This window comes from Ursus arctos, unplaced genomic scaffold, assembly GCF_023065955.2.
Source record: "Ursus arctos isolate Adak ecotype North America unplaced genomic scaffold, UrsArc2.0 scaffold_9, whole genome shotgun sequence".
Lineage (NCBI taxonomy): Eukaryota > Metazoa > Chordata > Mammalia > Carnivora > Ursidae > Ursus > Ursus arctos.
The window spans coordinates 645,763-670,820 of record NW_026623111.1 but is presented as its reverse complement, the minus strand read 5'-3'; the positions used below and the strand labels follow the sequence as shown (position 1 = coordinate 670,820).

Genomic DNA, 25,058 nt, shown 5'->3' with positions numbered 1-25,058 from the left:
GTGATGGGCCCGGAGGGCGCCGCAGACACGGGACACCGCGATGGTCGCGCAGGACGAGGTGGAGGACACACGGACAGGTCGGGGCGGCAGCACACCAGCAGGAAACTACAGGTGCACGTTTAGCTCATCTCAATCAGACAATGCTTATTTGCCCCCAGTGACAAAACCACCTTTGCCTACACAAGACTGACAAATAAAAGACCCAGGAAGGATGACGTGTCGCTGTTACGCTTCTGCTCTTCCAGAGAGAGTGGCTGCCAGCACTCCTCCCGGCCCTTCTCCTGGCTGTGGGTCCAGCACTCCCCGCTCAGCGTGTGCTGCTCGCACGGCTCGGACGCCTGGTGGCCAGCGGTTCACCGTGGAAGTCCGCACTGCGGCTGCACACCACACTAAGTGAACACTCCACCCACAGCAGCACAGGGGGCACTGCCAGCTCCAACAGGTGCTAGGCGCCAACTGTGTGCTTGGCAGGGAGGAGCCCGGGATTCCCAGGAGCAGACACCAAGGTGACCTAGACACCAACGAGGGGCCCCTGCAGCAGGACTTCCCCAAGACCAGCCAGGGGTCCAGTACTGTCCTTGCCCCAGCTGCCACTCCCCCTCAAGCTGCCCTGGGGACACGGTAGCAGTGGGTAACCATCCCTGTCCACACCTTGGGTCTTACTGGCTCAAGAGCCAGAATGCCATTAGACAAACCACATACACCACCCGGGGAGGGCTCATCCCTAGCAGGCGGGTCTAACAGTCTTTCCTGCAACCATGCCACGGTCTAGCACAAGCAAGACAGGAGGGTCCTTAGATGAAGCAAGACGACCGTCCTTAACACAGAGCGGCAGAGAGCACACACGACACCCATACGACGTCACCTGCACCGCAGGTCCACGACCTAACCAGGCCTGTCCTGGCTTCACAGTACCTCAAGAGCCTTCCACAGTGGCGCGTGGACCAGGGTGAAGCTGCGACACGAGCAGGCGCAGACACGAGCCCCGACCTCCACGTCCAAAGGAAAGGGCCTCAGTTTTGGCAAACGCACCTCATAATAACACAGCACAGCATAGGGAGCTAGGTGCATGCGTTTGCTAGCCTCCTCCCGGACAAGAGGAGAGGAGCTCTCGGCGGAGGCCCTGGGGCCGGGCGATGGTGGGACGCTGACGCGTGCTTCCTCCCTTTCAGAATCGTGGGCTGTGCTCAGAGCCCCCACCCACCCCAGGGGCCCTGCAAACTGTCTGTGCCAGGACAGGCGTTCGTTTCCAATTTGACCTGGTTGACGCTTTCATAAAACACAGTAGCAGAATTACTGGAAAGTGAACTGAAACAAATCCCACGATGCCTGATAACAAAAGCTTCAAAGTTTTACTCTCAGATTCAGATGTTAAAATTACATTTCAATAAATACAATCAAAACAACCATAATACAGGAAGAGAAAAAGCCACACAGCCGCACACACCGTCCGCCCGAGCACACGCCAGGTGACGGGGACATCCCTGGCTCCAGGCTGCTGGAAAGGCAGGTGAGCAGCAGGACAGCGCCGTTACACACGCTGGACACCGCCGTGCTAAGAGTCAGCAGCTCCCCTGTGGTCAACACATCCCAGCTCAGGGGACGCCAGCACAGGACTCCCAGGAGTCTCAGGTCCTGCCTTCTACTCACGACGCCCGGCCTGAGGCCCACCCTACAACCGAAGGGAAGGCAAAAGGAGACCCTGAAGCAAGCACCACAGGCTTGGAGTCTCCACTGCTAACTTTTATCCAAAAAGGAAGCAGGCCATGCTCTAACATTCACCTTTAGTCCGTCATCAACATCCAGGACCAACAATTTATACTGTAAGCTTAAAGTCAACGTTAACTCTTTTTTTTTTTTTTTTTAAGATTTTATTTATTTATTTGACAAAGAGAGAGAGCCAGCCAGCGAGAGAGGGAACACAAGCAGGGGCAGTGGGAGAGGGAGAAGCAGGCTCCCAGCGGAGGAGCCTGATGTGGGGCTCAATCTCAGGATTCTGGGATCACGCCCTGAGCCGAAGGGAGACGCTTAACGACTGAGCCACCCAGGTGCCCCTCCTCTATCTTTTGATAAAAGAAACTAAGTCAGAATTTCGTACACTTCTGGGAGGCTGTGAGCTCCACTGTGCTCTTCGCACATGGCCTGCGTCTTCCCCTGGACCTGAGTCAGCCCCCCAAATGGCCCACATTGTGGCCTCTCCTCCCACCCAAGGACTCACAACCTGCCCTCAATGCTCCAGCCCCACACCTGCTTACAAGCTCCACAGCGCTGAGCTGTCAGGACCTCACCTTCTGCGGCCCGTACTCCCACGTGTCCTGTGCCCCCCACCGGTCTGGCCCACAGCGAAACCCCTCCCCCCAGGAGCTCCCAGAATTTACGTCAAGGGAGCACTGAGCAGCTTCCTGTGCCAGCTTCCGTCCCGAGGACACCAGGCGGCTGGCCCTGGAAAGCTGCCAGCGTTCTGCCCACAGGGCACCCAGCCTGGGGTCCTGTCCTCCCCCGCCTTTCCCCAACTATCCCCTGCTCTCAGTCACCAACAGCTCCTTCACAGGCTTCTTCCAAAAGGGCTTTTGCCAAATGAAGGAATGGAATTTCAGAAATGCTGAAGATCCTGAACGAAGCCAAACTCTCATTCCAGAAGAAGGGCAAGATGAAGATACTTCCAGACGTGCACGGACTGCCAAGGTTAGCGCCCACAACCCTTTTCTGGAGGAAAATTACTCGGAGAGTCCTCAGTGAGACAAACAACAAAATCAATGAGAGGAAATAAGATACAGCAAAGAGCAGTGAGGAAAAAAGCAGTAAATAATACAGTCAAACCAGAAGGAAAGAAACCAATCTGCAGCCTAAGGAACACGGATAAGGTGACTCTAAGTCCAAGAGACTTTGAAAGAATTCCAAAATAAGAGGCAAATATTGAAATGTAGTCTTGAATGCACAGACAACAAAACCAGAAGCAGACAAATGGGATTACATCAAACTTAAAACTTGTGCAAAGCGAAAGAAGCCATCTACAGTGAGAGCACAGCCCAGCAAGGGGAGGGCACCCGGGCAGAGCGCACGGCAGACGAGGGTCTGGTACCGGGGCAGGGGGGACTAGGGCTCCACAGCAAGGACACGAACACCCAACCCAACGTGGGCAGAGGACCTGAGCAGACATTTCTCCCCAGAAGACACACCGCGGCCGAGCCGCACACGGAAAGGTGGGGAGCATCACCCAGACTCAGGGCAACGCAGGTCTAAGCCCCGGGCAGAGCCCACCTCACGGCCCGCAGGACGGCTGCTCTCACAGGAGCAGAGACCGACGAGCCTTGGCGAGGACGTGGGGAAACTGGAACTCCGTGCGCCGTGGGGCGGGGGGGGGGGGCGCGTAAGATGGCGCAGCCGCGTGGAAAACAGTGTGGAGGGTCCTCCAAAAACGAAGCACTGAATGAGCCCACGGCCCGCAGTTCCACATCTGGGTAGGTTCCCCGAAGAACAGAGAGCAGGGTCTCGAGGAGACGCCGGCACCCCCGTGTTCACGGCCGCGTTACGCACGGCCGCTAAGATAGGGAAGCACCCGAGTGTCCACGGACGGGTGGACAGACGGACGGATGGACAGACTACCAAAATGTGGTGTATCCACCCAGTGGAATACTATTCGGCCGTGCAAAGAAGGAAATCCTACCACATGGTGCAACACGGATGAATGTGTAGGACACACGGAAGTGAAACAGCCAGTCCCAGAAAGGCTGAACTGTACGGTCGATCAGACACAGAGCCAAGGACGGCGGCTGCCGGGGGCCGGGGAAAACGGGAGGGGTTAATGATGCAACAGACTGAATGTGTCCCCACCCCCATCATGCACACACAAAAATACGACCCCCAACGGGATGGCATATGGAGATGGAGCCTTGGGAGGTGACTGGGTTACAAGGGTGCGGCCCTCCTGACTGGAATCAGCATCCTTCTAAAAAGCACCGCTCGCTGTCTTCACCGCACGTGACATGGGAGAAGACGGCCGTCGGCAAGCCGGAAGAGACCCTCCCCAGAACCAGACCACCCCGCACGCTCATCCCAGCCTTCTGGCCTCCACGACTCGGGAGAAGAGCTTTCTGTTGTTTGTACCCAGTCAACCGCACTTTGAACTGACGAAGACAAACGCATACATGGTTTCAGCTGTGCAGGCTGAAGCGTGCATGTGGCTAACTGCTGCACACTTACAGGTGAGGACGGTGGCTAGTCTCATGCTGCTCCCCACAATACAAAACAGTCCCATGACACTGATAACCCACCGCATCGCTGTCTGATTTCAGCAGCTACCAGGAAGCTACGGCAAACAAGACAGCGGGACCCTGGTGCAGCCACCCCCCAGAGCGGCAGAGGACAGACAGCCCAGAAACGGACCCCCACCCAAGGAGCCCAGCAACCCAGGGCAGAGAGGGCCAGCTCCGCGACAATGGCGCAGAACTGGACAGCCACACGGGACAGGGAAGACCTCAACCCGGACCTCACGCGGTTGGCGAAAATTCTTAAGTGATCGCGGACCCAAACGTAAAAGCGAGAACTATAGAATTCTAGATGGGAACACAGGAGAAAACCCTCACAACCTTCAGATAGGCAAAGATCTCTCACAGGGATACAGAACGCACTAACTATAAAAGAAGAATTAATTAATTACACCTTATCAAACTAAAACTTCTGCTCTTTGAAGGACAATTGTTTAAGGCAAGCCCCAGACGAGGAGAAACATTCAGTGGGTGTGAACGGGACAAAGGGCTTTATCTAGAACGTATTTAGAACTTACAACGCAAGACCAAGATGACAATCCCGTTTTTAAAACGGGCAAAGGGTTTTAACAAAAAGTCACAAAAGAAGATATACAAAAGACTAATAATAAAGCCACATAACATCATTAGTCAGAAACATGCAAATTCAAGCCACAAGAGGACACGTGAGGGTTAGCTCTATGTGTTGTCAAGCTGATCGGGCCACAGGGTGCAGACACAGGGTCAGACGCGGCTCTGGGTGTGTCTGGAGAATCGAGTTTGAATCGGGCTGAGTAAAGCAGACTTTCGTCAGCTGTCCGGGGGCTCCTGCTTGCCCACTGCAGATCTTTTCAGCCCCCACAATACTGTAAGCCAATCCTGTACGGTCAGTCTCAACCTCTCTCCCCATTCCCTGTTCCCTCTTGCTGTGTCTCCCTCTCTTACTGGATGGTTCTGTTTCTCCGGACAGCCCAAGACAGAACACGACTGCAGGCTAGAAGAGTCCACAGCACCTGCCAGCCAGGCTGAGGACATCGCTGGAGGGTATCGCTGGCAGTGCTGCGGGTGACCCTCAGGAACAGAGTCAACATACACGTACCACATCACTCAGCAATGCCAATCCCAAGAGAGGCAAGCACAGAGTATCCGCAAAGAGACCTGTACGCAAATGCTCAGTTTTATTTGTAAAAGCCCAAGATTGGAACCATCGCCAACATGCGTCCATGGGGATGGTAAACTGTGCCCGCTGATGTGGGGTGACGCACAATGATGCCCAGATACAGGCAGGGGGAAAAGCAAGACACACAGTGCAGCCGTGGGGTCCCTTTACGGGACATTCGAACACCAGCACACCAGCGGGAGGAGTGGTTCTCCACCAGGGAGACTACTCCCCAGGGGACCCTTGGAAACAATGTCTGGAGACCTTTCTCATCTGTCACAACCCGAGTGTGGCTGTGAGCCTGCCGAACCACAAGAGGAAATTACATGGAACAAAGAAAACCTTATCACTCTACCAAGAAGGAAACGAAAAAAGACACACAAAGCACAGGAGACAGAGAACAAAGATGGGGAGAGTAAGTCCACAAATCAGTACTTGCTGTGAATCTGGATGGCCACGCAAAGATAACTGGAGCGTGAGTGGACCAAAAGGAAACGGAAAGGAGAAAGCCACAGAGCAGGGCTGCTCCGAAGAACCACGAGCGGCACACGAACAACGTGTTTGTTTGTTTTTTTAAATTTATTTATTCGACAGAGATAGAGACAGCCAGCGAGAGAGGGAACACAAGCAGGGGGAGTGGGAGAGGAAGAAGCAGGTTCACAGAGCCTGACGTGGGGCTCGATCCCATAACGCCGGGATCACGCCCTGAGCCGAAGGCAGACCCTTGACAACTGCGCCACCCAGGTGCCCCACGCACAAAGTTTTAAGTCTTCTAGCAGCCACATTAAGAAGAATGCAATGAAACTGACTTCAGTGTGCTTTTATTTAATCCAACACCCCCCCAATATTTCATTTATTAGACATTTTACATTATTTTTTCTCTTTGTGCTAAATTTTATTTTATACTCAGAGCACATATTTGGACCAGCAACATTTCAAGCACTCAACAGCCATGTGGGGCCCAGGGCTGTTGTACTGGACAGGGTAGCTACAGAAAACCCATGGTGAGGTTTGGGGGCAACTTGGACCCCATACACGGCTGGCAGGGAGCGTGTGGAGGGGAGGGGAATTTGACAGCAGTTATCAAAACCGCATCTAACCTTTGACCTGGCTACTCGAATTCTGCAGATCTATCCTGAAGTGCACATGTGCAGTTGCAGGTCATGGATACCCTCCCAAGGTCGGCCAGCACTGTGCATGAATGTTTTTTTCTTTCTTTCTTATGTAGGCTCCATACGGGGCTTGAACTCACAACCCTGTGCTCCAGACCTAAGCTGTCATCAAGTCAGGTACTCAACCGACTGAGCCACCCAGGCACCCCTGCATGAGTGCTCTTTAATTGTCTATTAAGTTGAATCCTACAAAAATGCTGATAGGCCATCATTTTACCAATTTTTAATTGAGATATAACTCAGACACCATAAAACTCACCCTCTTAAAAGTGTACAATTCAGTTTTTAATATTATCTCAAGGTTGTACAACTATCACCACGAAATGCTTCCAGAACATTTCATCACCCCAAAGAGAATTCCCAACCTATGGAAGTCCTCCCCACAGGCAGGCAACCAACCACCCATAATCTACTTCCTGCCTGTGTGGACCAGCCCATCGCAGACATTTCGTACACATGGAATCATACATTCTGTGGCCTTCTGTCTGGCTTTAACTTAGCATGATGTTTTCATGGTTCAGTCATGATGTAACGTGCATTTCGTTCCTTTTTATGGCCGAAGAACAGTATTCTGTCGCACAAATGTACGTTTGCTTACGCATTCATACGTTGGTGGCCATTTTGACTGCTCCCGCGGTTTTGGCTATTATGAACAAGGCTACAAAAAGTCCTGCACGGGTTTTCACGTGGACACCTTTCCACTTCTTTGGGGGCTCTACCTACGAATGGAACTGCTGGCCACTCTATGTTGAACTTTTTAAACAACTGCCGGACTGCTTTCCACAGCGTCTTTGCCATTTTACACACCCCAGCACTATAGGACGACTTCGGTTTCTCCACATCCTCATCTAACACGGGCTACTTTCCATCTTGACTCATTAATAATGCTGAGTATCTTCTCAATGCTTATTAGCCATTTCTATATCTTCTCTGGAAAAGTCTACTCAAATAATTTGCTCCTTTTAAATTGGGTTGTCTTTACATTATTGAACTGTAAGAACTCTTAGTAGATTCTGGATACTACCAGATTCTTACCAAACGTGACATGCAAACATTTCTCTCCATTCTGTCCTTGGAAGCACAAGCTTTTCACTTTTGAAGTCCAACCTGCAATTTTGTTTTGGTTTCCAGTGCTTCAGGTGTTGTATCTAAGAACCCTAGCTTTTACATTTAACTCTTTGATCCATTTTGACTTAATGCTTATATACAGCTTGAGAGAAGGATTCAACTTCTTTCCAGTTGTCTTGGAAACACTCGTTGAAAAGCCTCTCCCTTCCCTATGTAACTGTCCTGGCACCCTTATTGAGGGTATGGGCTTATTGTCTGGACTTATGTGTGGGCTTATGTCTGGACTCTCAGTTCTAGCCCACTGATCTACCTTTAGCCTTTTTACCAGCAATCAGAAAGTGTAATTTGTAATGTTTTGAAACCGGGAAATGTGAGCCCTACAACTTTGTTCTTTATCAAGATTTTTATTGGCTGAATGTTTGGGTCCCCCACAAAATTCCTACGTTGAAGCCTTAGTCCCCAATGTGATGGTATCTGGAGTTGGGGGCGTCTGAAACATACTTTGGTTTAGATGAGGTCACAAGTGTGGCAACTCCATAATGGGATCAACGTCCTCATAAGAGGAAAAGACCAGCATGCCCATTCTCTCATGTGAGCACACAGCGAGAAGGCAGTCATCTGCAAACCAAAAAGAGGGTCACCAGGAACCAACTCTGATGGCACCTTGATCTTGGACCTGCCAGCCCCCAGAACTGTAAGAAATAAGGATCTGTTGTTTGAGTCACTCTAGTCTCTGGTATTTTGTTATCACAGCCTGAGTGGTCTCACATGACCGTTTTGACTATTCTGGATCCCCTGCATTTCCATATGAATTTCAGGATCAGCTTCTCAATTTCTGCAGAAGAGCCAGCTAGTGTTTTGATATGGACTGGATTGAACCTATAGATCAATTTATTGCTATCTTAACAGTGAAGTCTTATTCCTATTTCAATATTTTTCATGCTATTTTAAGTAAAATTGTTTTCTTCATTCCTTTTTGATTGTTCGTATCTAAAGTATATAAGTACAACTTATTTTTATGTACTTATCTTGTATCCTGCAACATGGCTGAACTAGATTATACACGTTAGAACTAGTTCTAATACACTGTGTGTACATTCCTTAGGGCTTTTCATATACGAGGTCATTTCATCTGCAAACTGAGTTTTGTTTCTTCCTTTCCCATCTGAATGCCTGTTATTTCTTTTTCTTGCCTAACTGCCCTGATTACAATCTCCAGGACAACGCTGAATTAGAAGTGGCCAGAATGGACATCCTTGCCTCTTTGTCCTAGGGGGAAAAAAGTTTTCAGTCTTTTACCACTAAGCATGATGTTAGCTGTGGTTTTTGCATAGATGCTCTTTATCAGGTTGAGGAAGTTCTCTCCTTTTCCTAGTTTGTTGAGTGTTTTTATCATAAAAAAGTATTGGGTTCTGTCAAGTGCCTTTTTTTCCTGTGTCTGTTCAGATGATCATGTGGCTTTTGTCCTTTGTACTGTTGTGGTGTGTTACACTGCTTTCTGCAGGTTGAACCAACCTTGCATTCCTGGGGAAGATCCCATTTACTCAGAGTACATAATCCTTTTCACATGTTGTCAGATACAGTTTGCTAGCGTGCTGCTGAGGATTTTAACACTTATATTCATTCACAGGGAATACTGTGTCTGGTTTTGGTATCAGGGTAGTACTGACCACACAGAGTGAGGTGGGATATGTTCCTTTCTCTTCTATTTTCTGGAAGAGCTCGTTAAAGATCGGTGTTATTTCTTCTTTAAACATTTAACAGAATTCACTAGTGAAACCACTTGTTTTTTTTTACATGGTTCGGTGTTATTTCTTCTTTAAACATTTAACAGAATTCACTAGTGAAACCACTTGTTTTTTTTTACATGGTTCGGTGTTATTTCTTCTTTAAACATTTAACAGAATTCACTAGTGAAACCACTTGTTTTTTTTTACATGGTTCGGTGTTATTTCTTCTTTAAACATTTAACAGAATTCACTAGTGAAACCACTTGTTTTTTTTTACATGGTTCAATCCAACACATTTTCCCTTTGTGCTCCTTGTCTAACACTCAACAAGGAAAAGAGGTCTTGCATTTTTCTTATCAGTGTGAATCAGCTCTTTATGGTTCACATTTGGGGGACTTTAAAAATTGTTATTTGCTTTTAAATTCTGGTTCTATTTTATCTAAGCATACCAAAGATTTAAATTCATATTAATCAAATCTACTGAATTTTTCCTTTGTAATTCATTGCACTGTAGCTTTTAAGATCACAGGATTTCTGTTTAGTTAGCTGATGTTAAATTATATTTCCTTCACTAAATCTTTCCCCTTCAGTGACTCATAAAAAGTAATCCTTCCTGTTTTCATAATTGAAACAGAATCTGGCAAACGCCATAAGTTAAGATTTGTACAAAACATCTGTACTTTCCCCCAGCTCTATAGCAATCCTCCTACACTGTGTCATTTGCTCTAGTATGTGTTTCTTCAAACCTTCTCCAATGTTTGCTGTGGGTTTTCTGACAGTATTTGCTGACAAAGAAATGCATTTTAGTTTGTCATCATAATGTTTTCAGCCATTTTAACCAGCACAGGAAGGAAGTATTTCCCCAATGTCATGGGACTTTTTATCTTTCACAATGAAGAACCCTCAGAAGAGGTTTCTAACTATTTATCACGAAGACAATAACATCTCCTAAAGTGTCAGATTGAGCCCTGAGTGGCAGTAGACGTCTGTGTCCTGGAGAGTTCTGCCTCCTGCTCCTGTGTATGGCATGGGACAGTCCTCCAAATCACAGTGGCTTCCTGCATCCCTGAGGTTCTCCCCCACGCACAGCACATACCCTGAGGGAGGCTCAGCCAGTTTCAAACAGGCTTCTTAAAAAAACAACATTTCTGGTCAGCTTCAGGGGGCTATGAAGAGAAAGACCTTTCACTTCACAGCATGGCTGACAGAGCTTGAGGCGGGGAGAGCACAGTCAGCACCTCCACGCCCTCTTCTCTGAGTGCAGGCCTGTCTAATCGGCCACCCGCTGGGTACATCAGAAATCTTCTCATGCCACTGGTCCGTTTTAGAAAGGCAGACATGAGTAAAGCAGTACGAGCTGCAAATCCTGAGTCAGCCAGCACACACACAAGGCAGCACAGCACCGGCCACCAACACCGGCGGGGGCGGGGGGTATCAGGGCCATGCCTGCACGTGGTCAAGTGCCCTCCAGCCCTTGGGACGGGCTCACTGACCAAATACAACACATCAGCCACAAATGGACAGCAGTATTGACTTGCATACCGCACGCTAGCGGCGCAGGCATCCTCGCTGTTTAGCTACAACGTGTGACTGGAAGCAGTTCTGCAGCAAGGTTCCCACCTGCCTCTGGCATCAGGCACAGCCCCGCCCTTCTCTGTGCTCCCCGATTACAAGTAAGAGATATGTGACCTGGCACAAAAAAGCCAGACGGTATCTTCAGTCATTAGCGTGTTCAAACAGACACGACACTCTGTGCTGATGCTGGTTTTCCTTTAGGCCTTTACTGAGAAACCATGTTGCGTCTCCTCTAGCGTCCATCACGCTGTCCAGCAAAGCTCACCCTGATACTTTACTTCTGCTGCTGTTAGGTTACTGGGAATGGGTATTTTCCCACGACGTGCTTTCACTGGTTATTGCTGACACAGAAAAGTGACTGATTTTTGTGTATTTTTCATGTGCCCAGCTATTGTGTTGAACTTTCTCATTAACTGTAGTAATTTTCCAATTAGTTTGTGTTCTCTGGGTACATAAACATATTATGTCTCATCCAAAGTTACATTTACTTCTGTTTCAATTTTTGCTTCTTTGGACAGAACTGCCAAAATAATACTTAATAGTTCATTTGTTAACTGAAGAAATACTTCCTCTCTGCTCTCCACAAAGCTTACAATCCCAAGGGTTAGAAACAAAGAAGCAAAATACAGTATGACAGTAACAGCAAAGGAGAAAAACAGAGAAGAGGGAGATGGTAGGGCTCCCAGATTAAATAAGGTGATCTCGCCGAGAGGGTGACACCTGAGCAAAGATCCAAGCAGGTGAGGGAATGAGAAAGACGAACACCTGAAGGAAGAGGATTCCAGGCAGAGTAAGCGAGTGCAAAGGCTCTGAGGCCCCCACGCCAGCACATCTTCTGGCAGCAGGGAGACCACCATGGCTAAGTGCCCAAGGGGAGCAGAGCTGGAGGAGGGAGATGGGGAGGAGGAGGCAGGGGTCAAGCCACAGGGCCTGTAGAACTACTCTCACAATCTTGCTCTGCACCCCAAGTTAAACAGAGAGCGACTAGGACAGGAGAACGGCACTGTCTGGTACAGCGATATGACGGCTGTGCTGGGCACGGGCAGAGCCGGGACTAGGCAGGAGGCTACCTCAACCCACAGAGATGGTTTCGGCCATGGTGGCAGGAGGAAAGAAGGGAAGACGCGGAAGGACGTATGGACATAAGCTGTGAGGACAGAGGGGTCAAGGCTTTAACCTGAGACAAGGAAGATGGGGAGTTAGGACTGGGGAGGAGGCAGGTAAGTTAAGGAGTTCAGACCTACATATGCTGAGCTACCTAACAGAGATCCAAGTGAGGCTACGGGATCCTGGGCTCTGGGACTGGGGAGCTAAGCGTATGGGAGTCACTGGTATGCAGAGTCCTCAGAGCACATGAGGCCACACAAGATCACCGGCACCGCGAGCGGTCACACTGAGGAGGGGGGGCGGCTGCGAGCTGGGGAGGAACCTGGCCGGGGTCGCAAACCTGGAAGCCAAACAGGACCCTGTTTCAAGGAGCAGGGGCCACCAGTGGGTGCTCACCGCCAGACACCGCAAGGATCACTGGAGGCCTGGCCAAAGCCAGGGCGTGATGGAGCAAAACACAGCCTCCGGCCCAGAGGGTCATGTACTGCAATGAGGGCCTCTGACAGAAAAGCAAGCAGACAGACTGGAGGCAGCTGTGTCAGACTCTGATTAAAGCCGTGAGGAAGGACAGAGCCCAGCAGGAGCCACAAACCCCAACTGCACTCAGGGCCAGGGCAGCAATCAGCCCACCACCAGGCTGGTGTTTGTAAGGTCCCTTTGAAGCTAGATACAGCCAACCACAAGCTCCGGCCTCTGAGCTTAAGCATAAATGCTGAACAGCACTTCTGGGAGGCCCCACGGGGGAGCTGGCACCCTCCCTTTCCCCTCCCTCGTTCTTGCTGCCCGCAAGCGGACTGGAGCCCTGCAGCCAATGCAGACCAACAAGGGGATCACGGGTCACAGAAAGACTGCAGGAAACACAGGCATCAGGAACACCCCCAGGGTTTTTAACAAACCCTGCACAAGGGGCAGGAGGATACTGTCTTCACTTGGGATGGGCTGGCTGGGTGCCAAGGAGCCCAAGATCAGGCGTTGCCCAGTTTTGCATGCGGTATCATCCGTGTCCTGCTCAGACGTGTGAGGAGACCCAGCAGGTAGCCAATGATCCTGGTGGGAGTTCAGGGTGGGGCCTGGCTGGAAGCAGCAGTTGGAGACCAGAGCACAGAAGCCTCTCCAGGGCCGGCTGCCGCCATGGAAGCCTCAACGACCCCCAGGCTGGAGGATGCATAGTAACGGCAAAGGCGTCTGTAGAAGACTAACCGTGAGGAAGCAAGAGAACAGCACCGGGGGGCCAAGTGAAGGAGGCGAATGCCCTGTGACTGGCCACTTAGCAGCGTCAAGTTGACTGTGACCTTGACAAACATGTTTTCGCGGAGTGTTAGCGGCAAAACTGACTTGAACCAGGAGAGACACACAGGAGGAGGGGGCGGGAAGAGGAGACAGCAGCTGGAGGAGGATATGGGGCAATAGGAGCCACGTGCATGCTGATGGAACCCAGCGAAGAGGGGAAACTGAGGTAAGAGGGAAAAGAGGTAAGTGCCGGAGCTGCAGGCAAGAAGGGGCAAGCTCCGAGCAGCTGACCCCTGGTGGGGCAGCCCCTAACAAGGTACGGGCAGGCTGCAGGATGGTGCTAGCTGTCATGAGTGAGAGTGGGTAAGGAGGCCAGGCTGGGGCCACGGGGGCTAGGAGGAGCGTGCAGGAAGCGGGGGCTGTGCAGTACGCGGGGTCCGCAGTCAGGAGGTGATGGTCAGCGAGACCGTTAGCACACATGGGAATTCTTCTCCATCAGACACATACAGCTGAATAGTTGGGTTGTTAAACTTTTTAATAATACCTAGTTTCTATCACTTAGTTGTCACTGTAACAGTGAATAAATCTTTTTCTCAGAAAGCTTTCAAACTAATTGTCCTCAAGGATAAAGACTCTAGAACAACGCACACCCAAAAAGACCGACAGGCGCCACTGGCAGACCATGCTCAGCCATGTTCCGGCACCGCACGGCCCCACTCCGTCTACAGCCCCAAGAAGAGTGCGGAGCGGCCGCACTCAGGGAGTCACGCCGCTCACAGCAGCCGGCCGCCTCCCAGCCTGCTCCCCACTCCCGCTGACCTGCACACACGGTCCGTGGTGAGGTCCAGGCCCTCAGGGCCCCACTGTCACAACCTCTGTGTGGCTCTGGGAACATCCTGAGCCCTATGGCTCCAACAGGACCGTGTGCCGATGGTGCTAGGGTGCACCAAGACTTCAACACAGTCCACAGAGCTTTCCCCCAGAGTGCAAGGGCCCTGGTTGCCCACTGAAGACCATCGTGCCCCCTGTGGGCCCCTAGCCCTCCCAGTGCCCCCATGTGTGTCCGACTCAACTTGTTCGAGGATCAGAAATGTTTGCGCCCACTTGTTTAATGCCTTCCTCCTGCCAAGCCTAGTGGCACCAGGACGGGGACCCCACTTGTCTTTTTCTTTGTGACACCCCAGTGCCCCTGGCAGTGCCCGGCGAGCGTTCAGACGTTCTTCAAGAGCAGCAAGGAGCACAGGCCAAAGGAACACGAGGCCTTCGGGGTCTGGCACCTCAGCTCTATGAGGGAGAAGCAGCAATGAGCCCCACCTTCAGACCTAAGGCTAAGCGTCTGTGGCACAGCCACCCCTGCCCACTGCTGAAGCTGCTTGCCTGGGGCTGAGGTTTGCACTGGCTCTAGCTTACCCCACTGCTACAGAGAATGGTGCACTGGGAAACCCTTCCTTTCCCGGCATGAAGCTTGTTTAAAATAACACAAACGGCCTGCAGCTAGCAGGGCACCCACCGTGATGTGGACCCGTATCTCTCCCCAAAGGCCCATCCCACCCCAGTGTCTCGTCTGTGGCCAAGTATCTGAGCAGTGGCACGAGAGACAAGAGCAGAAGATCAGGAGAATGCAAAGGGTAAGAAGAAAGCATTTCAACTGCGCTCTAGCTTTGGTAGGATTCTGGAAGGCAAAGGCAGTTTGAGGCTCTTTCCGGTAAGAGCAGACAGTGCACTGGAGGTCTGACAAGGTTGGAGCCTGAGAAGAGGACGGACACCATGCTCAGATGCCTGCCCCAAGCCAGAGAGACAGTCAGCGTCTTTCAGTGATACAACCAGCTCTGAGAAAGAGAGAATGGCTCACTCTGTAACCCAAAAAATCTAAAGTAAAAAGAAGTTAGGACCCAGTCTGCTGCCACCCTCTCGGACTCAGCACACTTACGATTTTGTCTCTTAAGACCAAACGCTCATGCTTACCACTATTTCTCAAACTTGAGAACACATGATCCCCTAAATCCAGCCAAGACCAAGCTGGAAAAGTTATAACTTTAGGCATATAATTGGCACCCAGACTTTCTACAACAGGCACAAACCCAGGCTTTGAAATTGCACACCAGTATTTGGTCAACAAGACTGTCACCAAATTAAAAGCAGAACATTTCAACAGTCCTGTAGAGAATTCAGAGACACAGGAGAATACGCCCACAGACCCAGCTGGGAGCAATGCCCCGTGCCCCCCCACCCCCACCCTGGCCTGTCACGCGTGAAGAAGAGAGGGCAGCTGGGATGGAGGACTGAGCTGTCAGGCTGGGAGGACCAAGAAGAAGCCCCCATGAGCACGGAGAGGTACAGGTGAGACTCAAGGTGAGGAGTCGGGGGTCCAGAGCCAGGTCTCCCAGGGACCAATGCCAGACCCTTTCTCCTGGGCTGTGAGGGCCACCACCTGATTTGGGTAGTGGTAGAGAAGGTCTCTAAAATATTATTTTACTTCAGCTCTCTGAGGGGAAAAAACAGAAGTCAATATAACAAGATATTAACAGGGTGATGAGCAGAATAATTTGGAAAGTAAACATGAGTTACTTATATAAAAGAACACTTTTTTTTTGAAGATTTTATTTATTTATTTGAGAGAGAGAGAGAGTGAGCGAGAGCGAGCACACGAGCAGGGGAGAGGCAGGCAGAGGGAGAAGCAGAGTCCCTGCTAAGCAGAGAGCCCCACATGGGGCTGGATCCCAGGACCCTGGGATCATGACCTGAGCCGAAGGCAGATGCTTCGCTGACTGAGCCACCCAGGCATCCCAAGAGAACACTTTTAAAAGCATAATTAAAACAGGGTCTCCAGTTCAATGTGCTCACAGATAAAGATTCACAGCTGGGCCCAGAACACAAAGGTGTGTCCCACGAACCCCACTCTCCCTGCTGTTGTAAGAACGTAAAAACAAGGTCCACAAAGCAAAATCCAGTGCAATGGTTCTCCCCAGGGCGATTTTTGCCTCCCCAGGGCACATCTGGCAATGTCTGGAGACATTCTGGGGGTGGGAAGAAGCCAGGGGTGCTGATAAACACCCTATAATGCACAACCCCCACTACAAAGAATCACCCAGCCCGAAGGTCCACAGGCCACTGAGAGGCCTGTGCTGGCCCACCACGCCCCTGGACTGAGGGCTCAGTGAGGAGAGGGTGTCCAGCTCAGTGCACGCAGGCAACATGTCACGGCCATGCCATTCTCTTCCCGCGGTGCAAGAAAGTAAGACCAGTGCCCACAGGTACCCAGGAGCCCCCCCCCCCCCCAGCCCTGGGGCTGTGAGGAGCCTGCCCGGATTTGCCAATCCTCTGAATAGCAAGGAACCTTCATCGTGTCCGAGGAGGAACTGCCCGTCAAGAGAGCAACGAGGACTCGGCTCCTGTTACCCTGCAGGACAGTGTGCCTTTGAAACAGAGCAGCACAGCATACACCTTTCAGAACTCCAGCCCCTCGGCCCTCAATCCCCTCTCCCTGCTGTCTGCACGGTGCCCCTGCCGCCCTGAGGCACCTGCATCTGGACCGTGCTCAAGACAGTGACCAGAACAGCTCCTAAGTGTTCTGGGGAATTCTGTACTAACTTACACTCCTAAGTCAAGGGTCCCTAGTTTCCCAGGGAAATTTCGTCATTATCCACTAGGAATCACTTCTGAAAACATCTAGAAAAAAATGTCAACTCTCAACAATGACACGTGTTAATGGATTATAGGTGATCCAGACAATTTGTGAGGGAAAATGGTGGAAGTAGCTTCTCTGATTTCAAAAATTCATTTAAATCATTCTAAAGCAGAAATAAAAGTCCTTTTAACTGGGCAAGCTCACTTGAAATGACGCTGTAATGTTTCTTTACCTGCATAAATATCAGAATTATTTTTTAATCAAAGGCTATTTAGTAACTCTGGAAATCAATCACAATCAGGATTATGAAACCACAGAAGAGAACTTGGAGGGGAAATCCCTTCCTGTCCAGTATTGTCCACACTCACCAGCCAGTCCCAAACATGACAAACTGCCACAGTTCTGTCAGTTCCAACATCAGGCCTGGGGGTAGGCTGAGTGAGACAACAGACCAACAATTAACTGCTCCCCACAAATGCCTTATTTATTTGTTTATTTTATTTATTTATTTATTTATTTAGTGGGGAGAGGAGGGATAAACATCAACCCAAATGTTTTGTTGGGGGCCTCAGGTGGAATGATGTCATGGTTTCTCTGAGCCACAGGGTCTTCAAGGAATTGAATACAAAAATACCCACCAACTAATCCTGAAAAGGCCCAGACAACAGGCATCTGGCACAGTCGGCAGCACTCCCCTATCCTCCCTGATCAAATAAGGTGTGGAGAAACAGCACTGCTCCACTGCCAGTCAACGAAAAGCAACAAAGCCTCGCTTCTGCTTTCGGGCGAGGAGTGCACAGGGCAGTACGACTTGAGTAGTAACGACTGTGCCAGCACCACTCCCGGCAGCCTGGAACCCCTCGATTCACCTGGAGTGGCCCTGGTGCTATCATTACCTACATGTGACAGAACTCAGCAATCTCAGAGCAGGTAAGTACCCTGCCTGAGGCCTCTCCGTCAGTGATGCACACAACGGGGCAGTATTTGAACCCGCCACACTGCACCCACCACCCCATCACCCCTGAGGTGGACAGGGACGCGCGGGTCTTCCAGGAGGAAAGAAAAGCTACCTGGCCTCTCAAGGAAGGAGTTCAGAATCACAAACGCCCAGCCACGGTTCTCCTGGGAATGTTATGACCTTGATCTCCCAAGAAACTTGTTTCCAGGTGCTTCGCTCTTCACCATCAAATCCTCTGCCAACTAGGTAAGGAGCAAGTGCGGCCCCTCCTACCAGACACAGGGACTTCATGCTCAGGGAAGGCGACTGGGCTAAGTGGCCATCCAAGGTCACGCAACTGGCAACCGAGCGGCAAGGGCTGTATTTCAGGTTTGGTGACGCCCCACAAGATGGGTTCCCATCAGGTCGTCAGGTCTCTCTTTACAGGTTCCCTAATTAGAGACGGGAAGCCAACACATCAACACCTTCTGACGTTAGGCTTCCGGGAGGACACCTGGCCACCAGCCGTCGGGCACTCTTGCAGGGCGCCCGCGACCCCACACCCTGGAAATCCCGGCCTCAATCCCAGCCCCCAAAGTCACCAGCCTGCCTACCGCAAAATGTCACTGGGGCAGTTCACGGGTTTTTTTTTTTGTTTGATTTTGTTTTTTTGTTTTTTAAAGGACGAAGGGGCCACAATCGGGCTCCGGAGGGCGAAGAGGGGCGCCAGACAGACGCGCTCCACTCCCTGCCACGAAGTCCTCGAAGGCCGGGCAGGCAATGGACGGCCCCACGCCACACCCGCCCGGCCTGAAGGACCCCAGATCCCAGAAAGCTCGGCCCCCCAGACCCCGCCACCGCCGGGAAGCCCGGGGGCCGGCCTCACAGGCCCCCCACACCCCGGGGAGGCCGACCCTGCAGACCCCCAGACCTTGGAGAACCCGGCCCTGCAGACCCTCGGACCCTGGGGAGCGCGGCCCTGCCGATCCTCAGACCCCGGGGAACCCCGGAGCCTGGCTCCGCAGAGCCCCCCAGACCCCGGAAGCCCGGCCCCGCAGACCCCCCCCAGACCCCGCCCGGTGCCCCAGGCCGCGCCCCGGCCCCCATCCTGCTCCTCCTCCCTCCCCTCCGACCCCCCGCGGTCCGCGGGCACCAGCCAAGCGCGGCCGCTTGCCCGGCCCGCAGACCCCACCTTGAGGGTCGGGTACTCCTGCACCTTCAGGGTCATGGAGAGCTGAGCAGCTGACTCCTGCACCGCCATCTTGAATCGGCCAAAACATTAGCGGGTGGGGGAAGCGCCGCGCGCGGCACGCCGGGTAGTGACGTAGCGCCCCCCCGGCGGGGGCGGGGCGCGAAGGGGCGGGCCGACGCGTTTGTTCCAATCGCGTCCGCCCATCAGACAGCGGCGGCGGAAGAAGGCGCGGCCGCGGCGTGCGCGCGGAGAGGCGTCCGGCCCGACCAATCATCTCTGGCCTTCCTCTCGTTCAGCCAATTAGCGGGAAGCCCGGCTGGGCGGTTTCCTCCTTGAACTCGCGGCCGGGAAGGACGAGCTCTCGGCGGGACGCTCCGGCCAGTGCCGGCGTCTGGTGCCGCGCGCCCCTAGGAGCAGGGAGGCTGAGGATTGGCGAGGGATGCGGCTGTGGGGGCGCCTGGGCTCCCGAGAGGCGGTCCCTCTAATAGTGGCCGTCGTGGGTGGCCCCTGGGGTCGTGGCCGAGACGGCTGCAAGCCACCTGGATGTCAGCCACCTACTGTCCCCTGGGCTGCATCCCGGCCGCGTAGCAGGTGCTGGAGACCGAGGCAGAACCTCGGGTTTCCTATCGGAAAGGAAAGGCGGAGCTGTTAGCACTGATTGTCAGGAAAGTGTGCGCTCCCCACCGATGGCACGGGGCCAGCATCCAGCACGGTACTCCGGTTCCTTTGCAACCATTTCACAGTCTACCCTTTCAAAATAACTTACCCTCTTAGTCCCCTTTTTAAATAGAAATGAAATTAGATGTCATTAATTAGGAGAAGACTTTCAAATTAAACCATTTCTCGTGTTTCACGCTTATTCCTGAAACAACTTGTTAAAACTTAAAAGTAGTGTTGAAAAAAACCTAAGACGCAACAAGGGGGGCCGCCCTAGACCCTTTGCCCCCCACATCTGCTCAGCCCCGCATGCCATGCAGGTGATGAGAGAACCATACTGGGGTGACAATCAGCTTCCTGTCCTGGATCAGGCCAAGTTCCTTGTACCCAGTTGCATCAGCATGAGTGAATTCAACAGGATAATTAGAAGGTGCTTACAGCTCAATACTAACCAAGCCTTCTCCCCGTTGGTGAATAGACGCAACGTGTCCATGCCGATTTCTGAAGTGTGAAAGTGAGGAGGAGGAAGCTAGATTCCTGGGTATGGTGCATGCCTCTCAGGAAACATTGGGAATGAAATTGGTGTAAGGAACTACGGGTGCCTGGCTGGCTCAGTCCGTTAAGTGCGGGACTCTTGGTTTCGGCTCAGGTCCTGATCTCAGGATTGTGGCATTTAGCCCTGCATGGGGCTCTGGGCTCTGCACTCAGCAGGGAGTCTGCTTGGGATTCTTTCTCTCCCTCCGCCCCTTCCCCAACTTGCACAAAAGTGCGCACACTCTCTTTCTCTCTCTCAAACAAATAAATCTTTTTTAAAAAAAGAAATTGGTGTAAGAGTAGAAAAATGCACCATTCTATGGGAGAAGATATTGCAAATGTCTTATCAGATAAAGGGCTAACATCCCAAATCTGTAAAGAACTTATCAAACTCAACACCCAAAGAACAAATAATCCAGTCAAGAAATGGGGAGAAGGGGCACCTGGGTGGCTCAGTCGTTAAGCTTTTGCCTTTAGCTCAGGGCATGATCCTGGGATCCTGGGATGGAGCCCCACATTGGGCTCCTCTGCTGGGAGCCTGCTTCTTCCTCTCCCACTCCCCCTTCTTGTGTTCCCTCTCTCACTGGCTGTCTCTCTGTGTCAAATAAATAAATAAATAAAATCTTAAAAAAAAAATGGGGAGAAGACATGAGCAGACATTTCTCCAAAGAAGATGCACAAACGGCTGACACATGAAAAAATGCTCCATATCACTCGGCATCAGGGAAATACAAATCAGAACCACAGTGAGATCCCACTTTACACTGGACAGAGTGGCTAAAATTAACAAGTCGGGAACCGACAGATGCTGGTAAAGATGTGGAGAAAGGGGAACCCTCTTACACTGCTGGTGGGAATGCAAGCTGGTGCAGCCACTCTGGAAAACAGTGTGGAGCTTCCTCAAAAAGTTAAAAATACAGCTACCCTACGACCCAGCAATTGCACTACTGGGTATTTACCCCAAAGATACAAATGTAGTGATCCGAAGGGGCACTTGCACCCCAATGTTTTAGCAGCAATGACCATAACAGCCCAAATATGGAAAAGCCCTGATGTCCATTGACAGATGAATGGATAAAGATGTGGTGTATATATATACACAATGGACTATTACTCAGCCATCAAAAGATATGAAATCTTGCCATTTGCAATGACATGGATGGAACTAGAGGGTATTAACGCTAAACAAGTCAATCAGAGAAAGACAATTATCATATGATTTCAGTCATGTGGAATTTAAGAATCAAAACAGAGGAATATAGGGGCAGAGAGTGAAAAATAAAACGACGAAATCAGAGAAGGAGACAAACCATAAGAGACTCTTCATCATAGGAAACAAACTGAGGGTTGCTGAAGGGGTGGGGGGTGGGGGTGGGATAACTGGGTGATAGACATTAAAGAGGGCCCGTGATGGAGTGAGCACTGGTGTTATATGCAACTGATGAATCACTGACCTCTACCTCTGAAACTAATACACTATATGTGAATTAATTGAATTAAAATAATCTTTTTTTAAAAAACCTCAGGGAATACTGAACAGTAGGGAGCTTAGTGGGAAATAAAAAGGCAGTAATTTGAAGAAAAAAGAAAGAAAAATGCACCACCCTAGAATTTTTTAAAACCCTTTTTAAACCCTTTAAAGGTTAAAAAGGGTTGTGACCAGCTGTGATTGATCACAGATCTAATCACAGATCACCAGAGTAGTAGTGCTCCTATCTAGTTTCAGGAAGTTGTTTTTGTATTTCAAGGAGAAAAAACTGAGCTTGAAATTAGCATGTGCAATTTTGGAAAACTGTATTATTTAACCTAGGTTGTCTTGTTTTCAATTTTCAGGAATTTAAAAATAAAATCCTGTGGAAAATGAAACCAAAGGTTGTTTAGGACGGAGTCTGGAGGCAGGCAGGCAGAGCTCCCGCCCTACCATACCTGGTTGGCTGCAGACCCAAAAGGAACAAAGTCACCTTGCACCTGGATATTACCTTAGCTGGGACTTCACTATCCCAGAAGCAGGAAGGAAGGAAGGTTTCCTCCTCCCCCAGCAACGGTTCAGCCAATGAGAGACAGGTACAGCCTAGCCAATGAGAAGCCACTACACTTAAACTTGCAGTTGACCACAATGGACTTTCCGGTTACTACAGCCCTCCCAGTCCCCCTTTCCTCTATAAATGGGCCTCCTCTGCCTTATTCTCCGGACTTGTCTATGGTTTTGCTCTAGGGTTTTGGACCTGCCCTGCAGTCCTCTGCTATTCCCGAGTAAACCCAGTTTTGCTGGGAAAATAGCCAGGAAAAATAGTCCTATTTTTAAGGTTAATACTTTGTATTCTAGGTTGTCAATGAAATAGATACTATCTTTATGCTCTTTCCTGAAAGGAAATGCCATTTGATCATTCCAAGAGACATTGTCTTCTCTAGAATAACAGAACCTGCCAAGTTTTTTTTTTTAATGGAGACATATTCTACAAACAACATCTGTGCAAGTCTAAGGTATACAATGTATTGATTTGATCCATTCGTATTACAACATAATTGCTATCGTAGAGTCGGGAATGCCACCGTGGGTCACATAGCTGTCATTTCATCTAGTGTTGAAATCAATTCAGATCTGATCACCCAGCAAGTTTAATGCTCATGATACATTTTGTTGTCTGTAACCACTGTACTGTGTATTAGGTCTCCAGGGCTGACTGACTTACTAGTCCCAGTACCCTTAAACCATATATTCCCCATCCCCCCACCGTGAAACCCGTGGTAACCATCATTTTACTTGCTGGTTATGATTTCAGCTTTTTAAGGCTCCACATAAAAGAGATATGAATCATGAAGTATTTGTCTTTGTCTGACTTACATTACTCAGCATAATGTCCTCAAGGTCCATCAATTGTTGCAAATGGCAGAATTTCCTCTTTTCTCATTGCTGAATAGTCCATTGTATATATATACACATCTTCTTTATCCATTCATCCATTGATGGACACAGGTTAGTTCATACTTTGACTATGGTGAATAATGCTGCCCTAAACACAGGAGTGTATATGTCTCTTTGGTTTCCTGTTTTCATTTCCTTTGAACGTATACCCACAATTGGGATTGCTGAATCATATAGTTTCATTTTTAACTTTTTGAGGAAACTTCATATTGTTCTCGATGGTGGTTGAACCTGTTTACATTCCCACCAATAGTGCAAAGGGCTCCCTAGTCCCACATCCTCACCAACACTTGTTATAACTTGTCTTTTTGATACTAGCCATTCTTACAGGTGTAAGGCAATATTTCATGATGCTTTTGATTTGCATTTCCCTGGTGATTAGTGATATTGAGCACCTGCTCGTGGCCCTGTTGGTTATTTGGGTGTCTTCTGGAAAAATTCAGTTTTGGTCTATTTAGTTTCTCTGCCCATTTTTAAGCTGGATTGTTGGGGGGGGGTTGTTGATTTTGAATTTAAGAGTTCTTCATAGATTTTGGAAATTAACCTCAAATATACTGTTTTCAAAAATTTTCTTCCATTTTGTAGATTGCCTTTTCATTTTGTTGCTGGCTTATTTTGCTGAGCAGAAGCTTTTAAGTTTGGTGTAGTCCCACTTGTTGATTTTTTTCTTTTGTTGTTTGTGTTTTTGGTGTCACAAAAAATCATTGACAAGACCAATATTGAGCAGTTTCTTCCCTCTTTCCTTTTAGGAATTTTAGGGTTTCAGGTCTTAAGTTTAAGACTGATGCATTTTGAGTTAATTTTTGTGAGTGGTGGGAGAAGGGGGTCCAATTTCATTCTTCTGCGTGAGGTTCTCTTGTTTTCCCAGCACCACTTGTTGAAGAGACATCCCTACTGGATGTTCTTGGCTCCTTTACAAAACATTAGTTGACCATATGTGTGAGGTTTATTTCTGGTCTCTTTATTCTGTTCCATTGGACTATGTGTCTATTTTTTATTTCAGTAATACACTGTTTTAATTACTATAGTTTTATAGTATAGCTTCAAATCACAGTCAACTTTTTATAGAAGGATTTCTACTCAACTAGAGAACTCTCTATAAAAGGATATTTAAGCCTCAGTTGTCAAGCATGGCCCCCCAAAATACATTGGCCATAATAGTTGGCAAAAAGCAGGGCAAATAGGGGTGTATAAGAAAACTCTGAAATGCTATTCAAGGTTCCCGCTTTCTAATAGAACTGTACCAAGTTAATGCTCGTGTAGTAACAGGGAATTCTTCTTTGGTTTGTTTTCTAGACAGTTATACACAGAGAAACATCATTGCTCAATAGGAAATTTGAAAAATTTATAATTTTGGTCTGGTTCCTAAAAGGCCCAGAGAAAAAACGAGTGACATTTCTTCTGTTTTGGATTTTCTCTAATCTAAGAGTTCAAATTAGTGTCCGGTTTGGAAAAGAAACAAGGAGTTAAATCAGTTTCATGTCTTAGGATAGTGCTAGAAGCTACAGAATACTGAAACTCAAAGCATTAAAATTCAGATGGACTCCATCTACCTTCTGTCTTAAAGCTATAGATTATCTATGTTTTATGTAAACTGTGTGACTAGAATGTTATTAAAGTTATTGTATGTTTTATTTATTTGAGACAGAGTACTAGTGGGGGGGCAGTGGGAGAAGGAAATGCAGACCCCTTGCTGAGCACAGAGACCAACTTGGGGCTCAATCCCAGGACCCATGAGATCATGACCTGAGCTGAAACCAGAGTCAGATGCTTAACCAACTATGCCAACCAGGCATAAAGTTCTTGTATTTTTAAGAGTATTTCAGTAATCACTTTGAGGTCAAAAGACTGTGAATATTTTTAAGGGACCTCCACACTGTTTTCCAGAGTGGCTGT

At 49.6% G+C, this 25,058-nt stretch overlaps 1 protein-coding gene and 1 long non-coding RNA gene across 4 annotated transcripts in view; both read right to left on the bottom strand.

Annotated features, from left to right (window-relative positions):
* Positions 1–19,156, bottom strand: part of MAEA (macrophage erythroblast attacher, E3 ubiquitin ligase) — a 37,667-nt gene extending 18,511 nt beyond the window's left edge. For all 3 annotated transcript variants that reach the window (XR_007187838.2, XM_026485886.4, XM_026485887.4), the window contains exon 1: positions 19,046–19,156. Coding sequence is in view for 2 of the 3 variants with exons in the window: in XM_026485886.4 (XP_026341671.1) it covers positions 19,046–19,114 (69 nt within the window). In the remaining variant the exon portion in view is untranslated. The remainder of the gene's footprint in view (positions 1–19,045) is intronic.
* Positions 1,849–18,880, bottom strand: LOC130543208 (uncharacterized). The gene is made up of 2 exons (XR_008958372.1): positions 17,987–18,880; positions 1,849–17,350 (listed from the first exon to the last, which is right to left on the bottom strand). It is a non-coding gene; the product is annotated as an uncharacterized LOC130543208 (long non-coding RNA).
* Positions 19,157–25,058: the final 5,902 nt, after the last annotated feature.